Source organism: Benincasa hispida, chromosome 8 (assembly GCF_009727055.1).
Source record: "Benincasa hispida cultivar B227 chromosome 8, ASM972705v1, whole genome shotgun sequence".
Taxonomy (NCBI): Eukaryota; Viridiplantae; Streptophyta; class Magnoliopsida; order Cucurbitales; family Cucurbitaceae; genus Benincasa; species Benincasa hispida.
In genome coordinates this window covers 59,496,865-59,514,645 of record NC_052356.1, presented here as the reverse complement: position 1 = coordinate 59,514,645, position 17,781 = coordinate 59,496,865, and the positions used below count along the sequence as shown (strand labels likewise).

The 17,781-nt window shown below is 34.9% G+C and overlaps 1 protein-coding gene across 2 annotated transcripts; it reads right to left on the bottom strand.

Annotated features, from left to right (window-relative positions):
- Positions 1-12,312: 12,312 nt before the first annotated feature.
- Positions 12,313-16,840, bottom strand: LOC120083247 (pyruvate dehydrogenase E1 component subunit beta-3, chloroplastic-like). Of its 2 annotated transcripts, none has more exons than XM_039038921.1 (4): positions 16,469-16,840; positions 16,290-16,387; positions 16,151-16,194; positions 12,313-13,604 (listed from the first exon to the last, which is right to left on the bottom strand). In XM_039038921.1, exons 1-4 carry the CDS (start codon positions 16,554-16,556, stop codon positions 12,632-12,634), a joined length of 1,203 nt encoding a protein of 400 aa, XP_038894849.1. In that variant the 5' UTR covers positions 16,557-16,840; the 3' UTR covers positions 12,313-12,631. The 2 variants fall into 2 exon arrangements, with proteins under 2 accessions (XP_038894849.1, XP_038894848.1); XM_039038920.1 differs by having other exon boundaries at positions 16,284-16,387; positions 16,469-16,837.
- Positions 16,841-17,781: the final 941 nt, after the last annotated feature.

The following is a 17,781-nucleotide window of genomic DNA, read 5'->3' as shown; positions in this document are numbered from 1 at the left end:
CCATATTTCTACTTAATAAAATAACGCATCAAGTTTTTGGCGTCGTTGCCAAGGACTTCAGCAAAATAGTTGTTAACGGTAATTTTTGTGATTTCTTTGCAGAACTCTCAATCTCTGGTGAACTACGACCCGAATATTGAGAGAACATTTCGAAGGAGACTAAGAGACTGCCAACAGCAACCACAATCCGATAAAGAAGAGATGGCAGAGCAGCCTGGAGGTGGAACACCAAATGATGATAATGTCATGGCGAATCTGATTCTATTGGCAAACGATCGCAATAGGTCCATTAGGGACTATGNAATGTCATGGCGAATCTGATTCTATTGGCAAACGATCGCAATAGGTCCATTAGGGACTATGCATCGCCAAACCTCTATAATTTCTCTCCGGGAATCATGAGGTCTACCTTCGACGAAAGTAGATTCGAGATGAAACCAGTGATGCTGCAGATGATCAAGACTACAGGTCAATTTGAAAGAAGGCGTGGCGAGGACCCGCACGCCTACCTCTGAAGTTTTATTGAAATCTGCAATACTTTTGTGTTCCCGAACATCTCTGTTGAAGAAGTTTGACTAACTTGTTCCCATTTTCTCTCTGTGATCAGGCTAGGAAATGGACTTATTCATTCAAACAAGGAGAGATTACTTCTTGGGAGTAGGTAGTGGAGAAATTCATGAAAAAATATTTTCCACCTACCGAGAACGTAAGACGAAGAAAGCTTATTACTAATTTTGAACAAGATATGGACGAATCGCTTAGCGCTGCTTGGGCGAGGTTTAAAAGGTTAGTCCCGGATTGTCCGCATAATGGGCTACCAGACTGCCTTCAAATGGAAATTTTCTATCACGGTTTGAATCCTGCTTCGTAGATTGCTGCCAATGTGGCAGCCGCTGGTGGTCTGCTCGACAAAACATATGAGGAGGCTAAGAGATACTTGATCGCATTTCCAGAAATCATGAGGATTGTAGGGAAAGCGATCAGAGATTAAAAGTCAAATTAAATGACGCAAATAATGGGGCCATCGCATCCTTGCAAAATCAAATGACTGCGATGATGAGTTTAATACAAAGCATCGCAATTAATAATACAGGAGCGAAGAAAGGGCAGGTCAACGCAATTATGCAGACGAACGCAAGTTGTGTCATTTGAGGTGATGCTCACCCGATGGAGGAATGCCCAATAAACCACAGTCGGTATGCATCATGAGAGATAATCCCTTTTCCAATACATACAATCCCATGTGGAGAAACCACCCCAATTTTGCTTGGAAGAATCAACAACAAAATTTTCAACCTATGGTGCAAAAGGAAGGGCCACCAAGATTCTTTCAACGCAATAACGGTCAACCGAGCAATCAAGCAAGTAGCTCACAACAACCACCGAAATCCTCTTCTTTGGAGAGCCTATTGAAGCAATATATAGAGAAAAATGAGACGATGCTTCAAAGTCAGGCCATGTCCATCTGCAATCTTGAATTACAGATGGGCCAGATTGCGAGTGAGCTGAAAAATAGACCGCAAGAAGCGTTGCCGATCTCAACTGAGCTCCCTCGCAATGTTGGGGGTAATGAGAAGGAAAAATGCTTAGCAATCTTCTTGCTAAGTGATGACACGACTACGGAAGTAGGGGAGAAGCGCATTGCGACCAACTTGAATGCGGTGATATACGAAGACCCGTTGAACTGTAGTTTGGAGAAGCCCGAGAAAATAGACCCTCAAGTTGCGTCCACCCTTAAGCCTGTGGATCTTGAGACAGAAGAAGTCCAACCACCAGTGACTCTGCAAGGATTAAAAAGGAACGAAATGAGGAAGAAAATATCACAATAGTGGCTACAGCACAAAATGCTATGATCCCACCTAAAATGGGTGACCCGGGAATCTTCACAATCCCATGCTCTATTGGAGGGACCTTCAGTGGCCAGACACTATGCGATCTTGGGGCAAGTATAAACATACTGCCACTATCAATCTTCAAACAATTGAATGCCGGCACACTTATGCCCACAAAAGAAACTCCCTGTTCGCGGACAAATCACGAATACATCCTGAAGGAGAGTTAAAACATGTCGCAATTTCAATCAATAAATTCATCCTATAGGCAGACTTCCTCATTTTAGATTATAAAGCGGACGAAGATGCGCCCATCATATTGGGATGACCATTCCTTTCAATCGGACGCGCTCAAATTGATGTGCGCAAAGGGGAAATTGTAATGAGTATTCATAGGGAAAAGCTCTGGATTAAGGTAGTAAAGACCCTAGAAGACAAAGAAAAGAGAGAAAAGGCACCATGGACGTGAGCATACCAGCCGAAAATAAGTGGTCCCTGCGTTATCAAATGATCGCAACTTATCAGGGACGCAAATTTTGGGAAACCCCAATTCTTCAACTCTTTTATCCACTACTCAAAATTTTTACTATCTTTTCAAATTCTGATCTATCCTTATTTCACTATCACTTTCTTTATTTCTACAAAAAAAAATGCAATAACGAGTTTTATTTTGTTTAAAATCATTTGACCCTCTCTTTGTTTTTCTTGCAACGATCGAGGTGTTGGATTGCGGAGATGTTACACGAAGGAGCACTTATCTTATTCCATCACCGCAACCCAAAGAAGAAAGATCTCTGCAAAGATGGATGTGTCAATACAATGCGGGCGACAGCGCAAAATTTGGGGATGTACTCTTCCTTATCTTTATTTTAAATTTTGCGCTATCACATCGCATGTTAGTTTTTCAAGTTTTATCACCGCATCTTCTTTAATCACCACAATCATTTGACATAGATAAATTTAGTGAGTTACCGCATTCTGTTTCTTTGCCAAGTATGATTTCAATGATGAAAAATATACTTCTATTTCTTTCGTATATATTAACGTCAACTTAATCTTAGGATAGTCACCTCATGAAATATTTCTAAAAGTTATGGGTTTGCTAGCTTTCTTTCATACTCTCTTTACAATGCATTCTATGACCATCGCATGATTTATTTTAATTTCTTTTGGCAATGAGGACATTGCCACATTTTAAATTTGGGGGTGAGGTATTTATTTTCAACCTTGCTATTTCAAAAAAAAAAAAATTAAGAATAACTCCACTGTCAATGCAATGGGAAACCCATGTTGATAAGAGTTAAGTTGTGAAAGGCACTTACCCATAGTTGGATGTCCATATGACACACGTGGAGGCAAGCCAAAACGAAAGTAAGTCATCAGGATCAATGCATAAATAAATAACCGCAACTCTACTGCCAAATTGGTATGAGTTTAGCCTGCGAAAGAATGCATTGCTCGTAGTTGGATGTCCGCATGAAACACGTGGGGGCAAGCCAAAATGAAGATAAGGCATTCGGATCAGCGCAAGGTCAGAAATATATATATATATATATATATAGGAAGAAAATTTTTGTGTAAGGATAAAATAATTTGACACCCCAATAAGAAATTTTTTTTTTCTTTTTTGAAATAAATCATGCGATGTTCCGGAATTTAGTAAAGTCTTTTTGAAAGTTAAACTTGCAGTCCCTAGGTCTTAGAAATATTTTAAGAAGAGACTTGAATGAGACCTAAGAAAATTCTAGTATATAGGACTTGAATGAAGTATCCTTGAGAAATCTAGGAAAAGAACTTTGCGGTGGATTTGCTAAAGGAATCTTTAGCTTATGCTTAAGGACAAGCATTGTTTAAATTTGGGGGTATGATAACGGGTAGAAATGCACGTTATCAAAGTGCTAAGTTCTTAAACAATGATGGATTACATTGATGAAATATGATAAATTGCGTCCATTAAGCATAAATTCTATAATATTGCGGTCGCATGCGTTCAGTGCATTAGAACTATTGATTTTTATATTTTTGTGCAAAATATGCGTTAATGTAATGCAAGATTGCGATCATAGGAAATTATCGGTCGAGCACAACTTCACAGCAAGACTTTGCGTTGATCGTACTCACAAACATTCGCCCGAGAAGGATCGCCGCAACTTGGTCAACGCAACATGGTGGGTGCATCTGGGTGGAAGGCCAATTAAGAGCGATGGTATAGAAAGCTGATGACAGTCGATAACGGTCACGAAGTACATTCAGCTTTATCGATGATAATTACTCGACGCGTCAATCAGGAATTAAAGTTGTCCCATCTGTACAACCGGGAGAGAGAAGCCACCTTTCACCATTGATGCCCTATAAATACCAAGTGCATTCTTCAGAAAAGGGGTTAACAAGTTCACGACTTTTACAATCTTTTGTTCGATTTCGCACGTCTTCGTTTTTAGTTTTCTTTCATTTTAAGGCGGACGCGAGGGAGAAGTTGTACCGGTAGATCATTCCGGTAAGCTTGGAAGAGCGTCAGAAGCTTCAAAGATAGGGATAGGGCCGACGCTTGAGGAAGCGGGAATATCTTTAGATCAGAATAGAGATTCCAGTGTAAAAAGTCTCGGTCAGCAAGGAATTGCTACCAGACTCTCTACCTTAAACTTCTATTGACATTTTGTACTTAACTTATTTATATGAATGGAATTTCTTTCTCTATATCTGTTCATTCTCTGTGATTCACGCATGAGTAGCTAAATTAGTTGAGTAAGTTGAGAAGCATTTAGCTAGCACAACTAGGGAATCTTCATTCTTTATGATTATCTTGTTTATGTATGCTTCATTCGTCCATTAGGGATACTCGGGAGGGTAGTCTAAGGATAGGATCTAGACTTGGGAAGGTCAGGTGAGAATCTAGGCTTAGGAGAGTCAGATTAGAATGCATAATACAAGAGATCGGCGCTTAGGAATAAACACTATTTGTTATCAACGCATCGCATGCATCCTAGAGATACAATACGATTGTATGCGGTCACCTTGCTTTCATGCATTTTGCATCACCACATAGGACAAAAGTAGAGACTTAGGAATAAGCTTTATGGACATTTTGCATGCAACACATGCGTCCTAGATTTAGGAGCATCGCATTTACATTGGAAAATGACTCGTTGTGCATGGTAGTAACATGATCGCATGGTCTGACGTATTCCTAAGTAACGCTAGCTAAAGATCTTCTCAACCCGTTCATCGCATACTCATTGCATCTATCAACGCAACTTTCGTTTCTCAAATCCACCGCATTTATTTATTTCTTTTTAATCAACGCAATCAACAACTAAACACTTTATTTATCTTCCCGGTTACCGCAAGATTTTCATCAAAAATTATCAACGCAATCTATTTTCACAAGTCCCTGTGTTCGACCCTGGACTTACCAGAAAACTCAGAGAAATTTACACTTGAATTCCGTTCGGGAAACTTGAGTGCACAACACAATTTCATCAACGCATATCATCCATATTTCCATTTAATAAAATAATGCATCAATTACCTTCAATAAATTATCTTATTCGCGAACCTGCATATTCATTTCATTGCACTAATAATTTTCAAACGAAAAATAAAAATCAAATGGTTTCAGACGAGCTATAAGAATGATATACTTTCCCTTCTATATATTTAGTTAAATTAAAGGAAAGACGTAAGTTATATAGCTTATAGAAATTGCATTGAATAGTAAATAAAATATAGGATTTAACAATCACATCATCAATTTTTCAAAATTTATAAATATGGGAAAATATTGATGTAGAAAATAAGAAGATATTTAGATGGCTTTGAACTTAAGAGCATTTAAGTAAGTAAGCTTGATGGCAATTTTGTAAATATGTAGATCTTCCCCAATTTTAGGGCACCCATCATGAAACACAAAAGAGAGAAGAAATTAGAGAGAGAGAGATCGTAGTTCATGTCGTCCGGTTGGGTCTTAGTGTAAGGGCTTCAAACGATAGTGAGTATTCAGCGTTGGTGGTCTCGGTTGAGAGACATTTTTTACTTGGTGATCTCCAGATTGCAAAGCGTTTTCAATGGCTTGGGTCTCCCGTGTGGAAGGAGTTTGTCCGTGGTTGGGTTTCATTATAAGAGTGTAATAACATGCAGTGGAAGTAACAAGGATCAATAAGCATTCAAATTCACTAATTTTGGCAGAAACTAAAGCATGCTCATCTAAATAAGAAGGTTTTAGAGCATACCTTTGTAGAACTCTTCAAGATCTCGATCAATCAGCAACAGTCTTCTCCAAAAATCACCATGAACCATCTTAAGATTTTTCCCACTATCCTCTTGAAGCTTTAGACCGAGTTGTGGGACTCAAAAACAGCTTGAAGTAATGTAAACACAAGGAGAAGCTCACAACAGCACACTACTTGAAGAACCTTTCTTCCAGCCGAATTTTTCTCTCAAATTTCTATAGAATGCATGCCTCAATTCACTTCATTCTTCTTTATTTATTGCAGGTGAACATGTAAAGAAGAATGTTGCATGACTTGCAGCTCATGCTTGGAGTTAATGAAGATGAGAAAATGGGTTTTGTGTGAGCATGAAGAAGATGGTAGTGGAAAATCTCGATTTTCCATTTTGTGCATGTAATTTGAATTTTTCAATTTTTCTCAAAATCAAAACATGATTTCAAAATCCATTTTGATTTTAAAACTGGAAATTTAATTTTATAAAATTAATTTCATAAATTAATTTTTAAATAAAACTAATTAATTTAATATAAAATATTAAATTAATTTTTGCACAACTCATCTTCCTATATTTAAATTATATTTAAATATATAATATCTCCTATTCTGTTTAATTTTAATTTGAACGTTTCAAATCAATTTCTTAAGCTACTCTAAAGCTTAGCCATTTATGAGCTAGTAGGGGGACCTCGCGGACCTACAGATCATGGGCTCCAATGATCCAAGATTAATCGGCTAAACTCATTAGACCGATCTAACCCCATTCATTAACTAATGGGACATTTTACTATAGCCTATAGTTGAACTCCTCTTACTGTAGATATATTATGTCCACTTTGTATAACCATAATCAGTAAGTCGATCATTCACAAGTTGTTCGTAATCACAGCTGGGTCAAGATAATTGTTTTACCCCTGTGAATATATCTTGCTCATTAAGTTCCCACTGACCCTCTAATGAACAATTCTGATTCATAACACCTATTAATCAAATCCTTTCTCTATCATGAGAAGGTGGGGGCCCAATTGTTCAAGACCTGGAATCAGTACTTAAGAGAACAACCTATCTGCTAACCCTAAATCGAGTAGGAGTGAGTTCCATCTTGCAGGGCTATGTCCCCAGCTATTCATCCGGTCTTATCCCAAAATGGGAGGCTTATCGTTTACAGATCAAAGGCTTATCGTTTACATATAGGCTATTCAACCTATATGTCCCCAGCTCTCACCGTTTACAGATCAAAGGATAATCCCGAATAAACATGAGTTCATAGCTAGCTCAGAATTAAGACCGAGTTAACCTAGGTTATTTAATAAATGAAATAGTCAGTTTTAACAGTAAACGGTCGTTATAAAGAAAAGTGACTACTTTCGTGGTCCAGCCTATATGCAAACTCATTGCATAGGACGCCCTCCAGCCTATATGCAAACTCATTGCATAGGACGCCCCTACTCACATGTCTCAACATGGACGTCTGTGGATCACATCATTTGTAGCACTTTACAACTTCTTGTAACAACTACAGAGTGGGTCACATCCAATAGTGTTACCAGGATGATATACCTAATTTCATCCCTACATTTATTAGACCATTTAAGCTATATACTGTTAACTTGATCCTGTTTATGCCATGGATACCTTTATTGGATTTTCATAATAAGATGCAAAATCAACAATTTATTATTGATAAATAGAATGTTTAACACGAACTGAAATTCTAGGACATTCCCAACATTCATTTCATAGGCGCTTTCTAGAGTGTGGTTCTGATTTTAGAGTTCGATTTTTCTAGTTTTCATTCCTTGCCTTTGTATTAGCAATCCTTAATTACTTTTTCCTTCTTCTTCTTCTTTTTCTTCTTTTGTATGAATTGCTTTTGCATTAGTAATTTCATAAATCATGAAATATTTTCATAAATTGTAGATCGTGAAAGAAGAAATTATGTTGATTTTTTTTATTTGAACGAAGAACGGTATTAGATCTGAAATATAATTCCCGTAGATTTTATTACCATTAACACATATTTTACTATTTCCTAATGTAGGGCTTTTGTTCTTCCCCTTCGGCTCTTTAATTTCAACTCGTTACAAAAGATTTTGAAATCTTGATTACTACCCAAATGAATATAACTGAAACAAAGTAATTTATTGAACATTATGATATAATGGTATAGTAAAAGTTTACATAAAAATCAAATAATAATTAAAAAAAACAATCATATGGCCACATTAGAAACAACTCACTATGTGACAAAAAATAGAAGTAATCAGATATCAATCAAATAACAATATCAAAACTTGTTAAATGTGATATAAAAAATATAATATAATCTGACAATCAAAAGAAAATCAAGTGGCAATATCAGAAACTACTAACTAATTGATAAAAAGTAGAAGGTAATAGAAAAGGTGAAATTTGTAAAAATAAACACAGAGAAGAACTAATGCTCAAGTAATCAAAAGTAAAACAAAAATAAAATAATAACGGGAATAATTGGTAATTAATATTAGACAATAATCAAACAACAATCAAAGAGCCGTATAGCAATCAATGTCAAATAAAATTTAGATAACAATCCAATTTTATTCGATTAGTGTATCAATGAGGTCATTTTTTACTTTTTAGTTTCAATACCTCATTTAAATTGGATTGAGTTGACCAATTTTGGTGCTTTTACAAATTTTATATCGCGTTGATATGGACCAAATTTTTATACCATACTTTGATATGCTTGCAATTGGTCTTGTTGCTTAGGTAATCACATATTCATATAATGAATAATAAAAAAAAAAAAAAAAAATTGTAATACTAAGTTGTTGAGTGGGTGAGCAATTTTATGCTTGTTAATCTATCTCATTGATTGTAACCACAATATTTTTTTTAATTAAAACTAATTTTTGTAATCTATTCCGTTTATGATGTTATTTTGTATTTAAATATGATCTGGTTTTGATAACTCCAATGAGAATTACAAGTATTTTGTGTTCATTGTGGTGTTCTCATTTAAATCTTTGTTGATTGGTGTCAGTTCAATAAGCTCAAATGTTATAAAGCACAAACTGTATCGCACACAGTTATGTCCAAACACACTTGAAACATATATCCTTGCACTAAAAAATGTGTCTAAGATAAAATATTTTTTGGAAGAAAATTAAGATTCTTTTATAGACTAAACCTTTATATATATTGATGAATCCTAAAATAGTAGGATGTCATCTTCATCCTCTGGTCATAGCCAGAGAAATCTTTCTATATATCTTTGAGTATTTCAAATATTATTAATTGACTTAACTTTATGGAATCATTTATTTCTTAGGCAACCTAGATTCCAATGAAGTATTCATCTAGATTACCGTGTTTATTTTTCGGTATTGTAAAATGCTTTGATATCTAGAGATATACAGGCATCCTAAGATGTTCTATGTCAAAAAAATTTTATGTCTTCTTGAAATATGGGTTTTTCAAATTCCCATGTTGAGAGCATCCGTATTTTACTATTTTTTATTATATTGTAGTCATTTTTTTTAGCAACACTTTCAAATTTGAAATTGAAATTAATATTTATTTTATAAAAAAATCTTAAATTATTATATATTATTTTAATGAGAAAAATAACATGTTTTCAAATATAAGAAAATGAGTCAACTTATTACATTTGAAAATATTTTCAGTAGTTTTCATTTAAAACAATTACCTTAGAAATAATATAAATTGTGTTAATTTAAAAATTCAAAATCGATAAAAACAAATATATTATATAAATTAATAAATAGTTGAAAGACCATTTCTACAAAATAAACATTGTTATCAAAGTATTCCAAATATCTAAAAAAATGTTCTTACACAATAAATATGATTATCTAAAAATATCAGATATCTATAATTTTAAGCCTCTAAAGATTTTGATTATCTACCTTTTGAAAAGAAAAAACAAAACAAATGGCGTGTATGTTCTTAGTGAAGTTTATATTATTTTTAAGAAAAATATTTCAAATGGTAAAACGACTGAAAATATTTACAAGATAGAGCAAAATTTCAAAACTATTAACGATAAGCATTGATAGACACTGATAGACTTCTATCAATATCTATCAATATCACTGATAGAAATCTATAAATGTCTATCTTTGATAATTCTAAAATTTTATTATATTTTATAAATATTTTTTTTTTCATTTTTCTATATTTGAAAAAAAATCTAATTTTTAGGTTAATATATCAATACAAAACATATAATTTGTATAGCAAAAGAGAAAAGTTTCATTTAATGGACCAAATTCAGAAGCCCAGCTGTGGAGTGGCACGTGTGAACATCCCCAGATGGATTCAATAGAAAATAACTAGAAGAGTCAATCATGCGAGCCGATCGGCAGGAAGGTTGGCGGCAGGGTCATATGGTCGTGTTTGGTTGGGAAATTGCTATTTTAAATCCTAGAAGTGTTTGAAGCAAAGTTAACCCTAAATTATAAAGTTGGATTATAATGATTTATATCTGGAGCGTATATTATTTTAGTTTTGATTATATTAGTATATGTTTGAGATGTAAACTATTTAAGTTTTCGAAGAAAGTAGTAAATACTATAGTAAAGAATAAAAAATGATGGATGTAAAATAGTAAAAATGATAGCAAATGAGATTTTGAAATAATGTGGAAGGTAACTAATTGGGATTTTTAAATAGTATTTACTGAGGACAATTTTTGTTCTAAACGCCCCTCAAAAGTTTTCACCTTATAAAACTAACCTCATTTTTAAAAAACACTTTTTCTAATATCTTTCTTACTTTTTTTAGATTTTAAATGGAGAGTCCTACATAGTTAAAATATCATTTTGTCCCTCATTCAAGTATCAACAATTTTATTTTTTTCTAATACAACTTTTTCAACCCAATGTCAATTTTAAATCTTAAATTTCCCTGGTAAAAATCTTCAATAACCAGAAAATTAGCTTACTACAAATTTTCCTGCAGCTTTTTCTTTTTCTTTTTCTTTTTAAACTTAATTCAATTTCATCGTTTTAAACTTATATTTAGTTAATACAATTTCAATTGCTTAAGCTTCTAACCAATTTCAATTCCAATTAAATTTACGGATATTCCTCGTAAGGATATTTTAAGTTTTTTTTTTCTAATTGCTTCTAATTGTTTTGTTTACCATTTTTAGTGAGTTGGAGAAAAAACTCCCAAGAATTTCCCATATCAATTGGAATTCACCGAACTTTCTACATTTTCCTTCTTAAGGGAAATTTCAATTCCAATTTTTTAATGTAAGTTTAATTTAGCTTTTTTAAAACTTAAATTTACGGGAATTCTTGTAAGGAAATAATTTTTAAAATTTTTTATTTACCATTATTAATTTGAATTAAAAAAAAACCTCTCACAAATTTCTTGTAAGAGTTGGAATTTATTAATTTTTTTCTATTTTAAAATTTCACTTAATAACTTTTTTATCATAAATTTTTCAATCTTTATCAGAAATCCCAATAAAATTTTGTTTTCCATCTTTTTCTTTTAAAAATAACAACAAACCTACCGCAAATATTGATTAAAACTTGTCAAAAACATGGTGAAAAAGAAAATGCAAAAATGATATTTAGAGTCTAAAATTGAAAATATGTTTGAAAAGTTGTATTAAAAAAATGTAAAATTGAATACATTAAATGCGAGATAAAATAGTACTTTTACCAGGTGGATTTTCCACTTAAAATTTGAAAAAGTAAGAAAGAAATTAAAAAAAAAAAAAAAAAAAAAAAAAAGGTTTTTGAAGAAGAGGTTAGTTTTGTAGGATAAAACTTTTTTTTAGGTTAAAATTAGTAATTTTTGTGTTTGGTTCTGACAGCCGCCGCGGTTGGTCGGCAGGTCTTTTTTCTCCCAGGTGACAAATACCCTACGATACAGGACCAGGAATATGTCTGTTGTTATCGTTGACATAGCGCACCACCACAGCCAGAGCCACACACCTTCATTTGGTCTCCACTTTACACGTAATGGGGCTCAATATTATAAGTTGGAAGTTGGAACGGAACATACATGTTGCCTGTTTTACAGAGAACAAGAATGGTTTCGCTTATGAATCTTATGAAGGTTGACGAAGTGATGATGTCTAATTCTGCTCATAACTTTTTCTTAGTGTATCTTTCAACCAACTTGTTCTCCAAGTATTTTGAAGTTGTCAATTTTCATTGTGGTTTGCAATCAAACCCACAAATCTGTCACAAGTCCTCGAGGAGACGCGAAATAATAAGAGAGTGACAGCCACATTGAAAAAGTCATCCATCACTTAAAATTAGAAACAAAATGGTTCATAGATCCTATAAAACTCATAAAGACTCCTCGTATTGCTTGGCCCTATTTGTAACTTTGACAATTACAGAAACAAGTTCGAAAGAAGAATGGAACCAGGGGGTAATGAGACAACAAAACAATCAAACTGTTTCATAGTTTTCAACAACGAAAAATTGCTCAAATATATGAAGTGAAACTTTCACTAAAACTAACTGGATGGGAGTCTAACAGAGATAAATAACTCTTCCATGACTGAAGACGAAGCATGGCTTGGCAATAAGCTGCTTAAACTAATTATTGGCAAAGCTGTTCGACGGCAGTGACAATCTGGGAAGGCTGGACCACAGTCCAATCTTCCAAAGTCCCTGCATAAGGGGTTGGCACATCCTGAGAAGACAAGCATACAATTGGCGCATCCAAGTAATCGTGGAAGTTCTCCGTGATTGCCGCTGTCAAACTAGCACCGATTCCTCCAGTTCTCATGCACTCCTCGACGATCAGTACTCGATGAGTCTTTTTCACTGAGTTCCCAATTGTGTGAAGATCAAATGGCTTCAATGACCTGATGTCGATTACTTCGGGATCATAACCTTTGTTTACAAGAGTTTTAGCAGCCTGCATCACATGATACCTCATCCTAGAATATGTCAATATCGTGATGTGCTCCCCAGGTCTAACCATCTCAGCTTCCTCAAGAGAACAGATGTATTCTTCATCTGGAATCCTCTCTTTTAAGTTGTAGAGCAAAACGTGCTCAAAGAGGATCACTGGGTTCTCACTCCTGATTGCAGCTTTCATCAAGCCCTTTGCATTGTAAGGTGTTGAACAAGCAACCATCTGGATTCCAGGGATTGACTGAAAGTATGACTCGAGACGTTGTGAGTGCTCAGCACCAAGTTGGCGTCCAACTCCACCGGGACCACGAATAACAATTGGTATCTTGAACTGCCCGCCAGATGTGTAGTGAAGCATTCCACAATTGTTAGAGATTTGGTTGAAAGCAAGGAGAAGAAATCCCATGTTCATACCCTCAACAATTGGCCTCAACCCAGTCATAGCAGCTCCAATGCCCATACCTGTGAAGGAGTTTTCGGCAATAGGCGTATCGAGAACTCTAAGATCACCATATTTGGTAGCTAGACCTTTGGTTACTTTGTAAGAACCACCATAGTGACCCACATCTTCACCCATGACACAAACACGTGGGTCCCTATCCATTTCTTCCTCCAAACCTTCTCTTAGGGCTTCAAAAAGCAAGAGTTCGTGCCTGAGAAGAATAATGAAGCGACTAAATATAATGGGAATTTTGATAACATACGTTGATGATTGTGATACAACTAATAAACACATGAGAAGGGCCAGTTAGTGGTGATTCTATCACATAACTCAAATGAATGATGCGCAAAATATTTGTAACAAAATATGTAAATAATATTTTAAACTAGATGTGCTAATGCAATCAACTCCCATCCCCCTCGTCTCACGTGCATAATTTATAAAAATTTACCCATAAATAAAAATCACACATGAAACAGAGCAAATTTCAGAACCATCATTGATCGAACAAGCTAACAAGTACAACGTGAGCTACTGTGTCTGTGGTACATAATTTGTTCACTCTCTCAGACTATTCTCGAGCGATACTTTCATTACTACAACCTTGTTAATCTTTTATGACCGTGTATACTGGGTCCAATATGCACTAAAAACTTACATATGCACTTGCACAGGTATAAAACAAATACATATGGATCACATGTGATTCTTATTTTAGAAGACCAGATTTCATTAGAAGAAGCGAGAATATGAATGGATGCAAGGGAACAGCATCAAGAGGCTTCAAAGAAAAAGGGGGAGGAAAAAGCCTTAGCAAACACAAAGGTAACACAGGGTAACAACCTCCACCATTATTACAATTAACATCGCAATAATTTGCAAAGGACATACCCCTCCTTTCAGTCCAGCAACAATTTCCACTTGTGCACCAGCCCGCCACCCCTAAACTCAAAAGAAAATAAATAATTCCTACCAACCAAAGATCCCTCACCCCAGAGTCCCTAAATGAGAAAACAATGTGGGAACAAACCATCCAGAAAAAACACCTCTTCCTTTGCAGAATTAGAAGCCAAAGCACTGCCAAGAATGCTTGAACCAAATTGTGTAAAAGAAAAGCACCGATGAAGAAGATGATCCTAATCCCCCACATCTCTCCCACACAACACACGCTGTCGCCTAGGGGCTAGGAATTATGAATACTCCGTTTTAGATAAAGCATCTATATAAGCCTCAGAGCTTTGAATACATGTCCAACACGCTAAAATTGATGTTTGAAATTATTTCTTTTTTCTAATTTTGAACATGGGTTGAACAGTCTATGGGGAAAAAAATTAAAGCCTAGTCCATGTAAGCCCAACCTAAAGATAAAGTGATGTGAAAACTCCAGCATATTTGATCCAAGTACTCTTACGTGAAAACTCCATCTTGAAGTCATTGTGAATTGATTACAATTAATTAATATTTTAGCTTTAATTACTAGTATAACGAAGTTAATAGGAATTTAGTTGTTAATTTAGATTAATTAGTATTTTAGGTTTAATTAAGTATTTGTTTTATTTCCTTGCAAGGCAATAAATAGCCACTTTGGGTTGCAATAGGATGGCTTTGAAATCCTATTTGAGTATAGAACATAGTTCTTTGGAGAGTCTCCCTCAACTTCTAGGGATAGATTTCTCTTGTTTGGTCATGGATTTGGCTTAATACTCCAACCCGCTCTTCACATAGTCAACCCAATTCTTCTATATCTTCTAGCCCTTAATATTTGTTAATTTACATGTTTTATCTATCATGAAGTATTAAAATATATCATCATATACACATATCATCTATAATCTATACTTTTCCAAACTAAAGTAAATTGATGAGTTACTGCGTTTGTGTCGTGTCATGTTCGCATCATGTATATGTGTCTTCGCAATGGAAGCATAAAAACCCAAGCCTCGTCTAGCATAAGTTCCACCTATAAATGACTTTAGGTAATGATCCCAAACTCATACTTGTAATTCTATGGCTTGTAGCCACCTGTAAGGTGCTTGCCACAAGACCCAAGGACATTCTCCATGGCAACCGTTGCTCCTTCAAACTTAGGAAGCAAAAGGGGTAATTCCTAAAACCATCTTGAAGAAAGCATTTGACACGGTTGACTAGAATTTCTTGTTGGAGGTCCTTGCTAATAGAAATAGCCTCGATCCTAAATGGGGATCATCAATGATGTTATTTTGTCGTTTTAACACTTCTTACTACGTCTTCCCCCTAACCGCCTGTCAAAGCCTCTAAAGGGCTTAGACAAGGCAACCCTCTCACCCCTTTCATCTTTGTTGTCACTGCTAATGTTCTCAATAACTTTCTCACCAAAGGCAATTCCCTCAGCAGGGTCACCCACCTTCTCTTGTAATAAAATTATAAGCCTAAAACCCCCATCGCAGCCTTTCATGAAAATGTTGGCGAAGTGCCCTATGAAGTAAAGATCAGAAGATATTTAGGCATCTATTGCATGCAATGGAGTTTCCAAATCTGAAACAAGCCATGTAGTTTCAGACGAAAAGAGCTCCCAATTCCCAACATTGTCTCGTTGAACTTAAAGACAAAAAACACACCAAATAATTCCTTCATTTATATATGGGTTTGAGTAATTGAGTCAAGTCAAGTGCAGACGTTGAAATTCAAAGATGGAAAACAACAAATGAATAGTAGGCAATGTCAATTAACAGAATGAAATAATATTTCACATTCAAGGATGAGAAAAACATAGCATACCCTGGTTTCGATGTAGTCGAAGCCGATGAACTATCAGCCTTGGTCTAAAAAAGAAGTAAAACAAACAAACGTGTCATTTCCTAACAATTATCGCTTGATTAAGAAGTAAAGCAGGGGAAGCAAAGTAACAAACCGCAACTGCATTAGTGATCAAATGCTGGGAGCGAGATCCAGGTCTAAGAACATGGTTAGCTCCTCTACCGTCAGATCGAACAATCAAGAAACGACTCTTCCTCTCTAAATCAAATCAAAACAACAATTAAAGACGAAATGAAATCATGGGAGAATTAGCAAAAAGAGATGAAAGAAAGAAAATACCGAAAGCAGAGAAGGATCTGTTGGAATGTAAGGAGTTGGGAGGTGACAAAGCGGAGCCAGCTCCAAGGGCGTGGAAAACAGTCGCCATTTGGGATCTACAGAACAGAAGGTGAAGAGATAGAGGAAAGGGGGAATTTATATGGAAATGGGGGCGGAGAAAATTAGGAATGGAGATGAATTCGAGCTTCAAGGTTTAACAATGGTGGCTGTCCTTTAGCTATTGATTTGCTGCTGCTGCTGCTGCTTTCTTTCTTCCTTCTTTCTTTCTGTCAGTCTTTCTTTCTTTCTTCTTCGTAGAGATTGGCGATTTAAATGGAGGAATAACAACAGCCACATCCTCGTGCCTCGCTTCGTTTTCATCGCCACCTCCAAAACCCCTTTTCTTCTTCTTCTTTTCTTTCTTCATCTTTCTTTTTACTTTTAATTTGAGATAAAAATCAATTTTTTTTTTTTTTTTTTGTAAAATTGAGAGCACAATAATATGCAACAAGAATACGAATATGGATAAAATATAATATATAAATATATCAAATAAAAAATATGAATTTCTTCACTTTCTCCAATCTTTTTGAATCGATCACTAATGTATACATTGGTTCTCAAACTCCACCAAATACCTCTATTTATAGGTAAAACGACAAATAAGAAGTAAGAGGTGGCTTAGTATGGACACCAATAATGTGTGGGTATAAGACACATGGGTAGAGTAACACATGGCTTGGGCGTCTAATTACACCCAATTTAACATATTTATAATACTCTTCTCCTTAGATGTCTATTATATATATGAAATATGTCTTGTTAAAATCTTATTAGGAAAAAATCCATTCGGAACAAATCCTAGTGAAGGAAAAGGAGTATATATTCCATATAATCCAATACTCTTAGAAAGAATACATATATTTACTCCTTCTCGTGGAAACATTATTTGAGATCTCTGAGTCGTCGCATTCCAATATTGTGCACCAATTTTTTAAAGGTTGCAGTAGGTAATGCCTTTGTAAATAAGTCTGACAGATTATCTTTCGAACAAATTTGTTGTACAATGCATTTTCTTCAAGATCATGAGTGTAGAAAAGTTTTGGTGAAATATGTTTTATTCTATCTCATTGAATATATCCTCTTTTGATTTGGGCTACACATGTTGTGTTGTCTTCATATAATATTGTTGAAAAATTTTTATTAAAAGACAAACCACAACAAATGTGTTGAGACATCGATCTTAGCCATACACATTCTCGACTAGCCTCGTGAATTGCAAGGATTTTAGCATGATTTAAAGAAGTGACTATTATGGTCTGTTTCACTGATCG

What these genes read in the sequence shown, in the direction of transcription:
- LOC120083247 (XM_039038920.1), bottom strand. Translation starts at nt 16,556, where the DNA reads ATGGCGACTGTTTTCCACGCCCTTGGAGCTGGCTCCGCTTTGTCACCT. An exon ending in CAGATCCTTCTCTGCTTTCG is followed by an intron (nt 16,388 to 16,468) that starts GTATTTTCTTTC and finishes GATTTGATTTAG; the next exon opens with AGAGGAAGAGTCGTTTCTTG. An exon ending in TCGACTACATCGAAACCAGG is followed by an intron (nt 13,605 to 16,150) that starts GTATGCTATGTT and finishes TATTCTTCTCAG; the next exon opens with GCACGAACTCTTGCTTTTTG.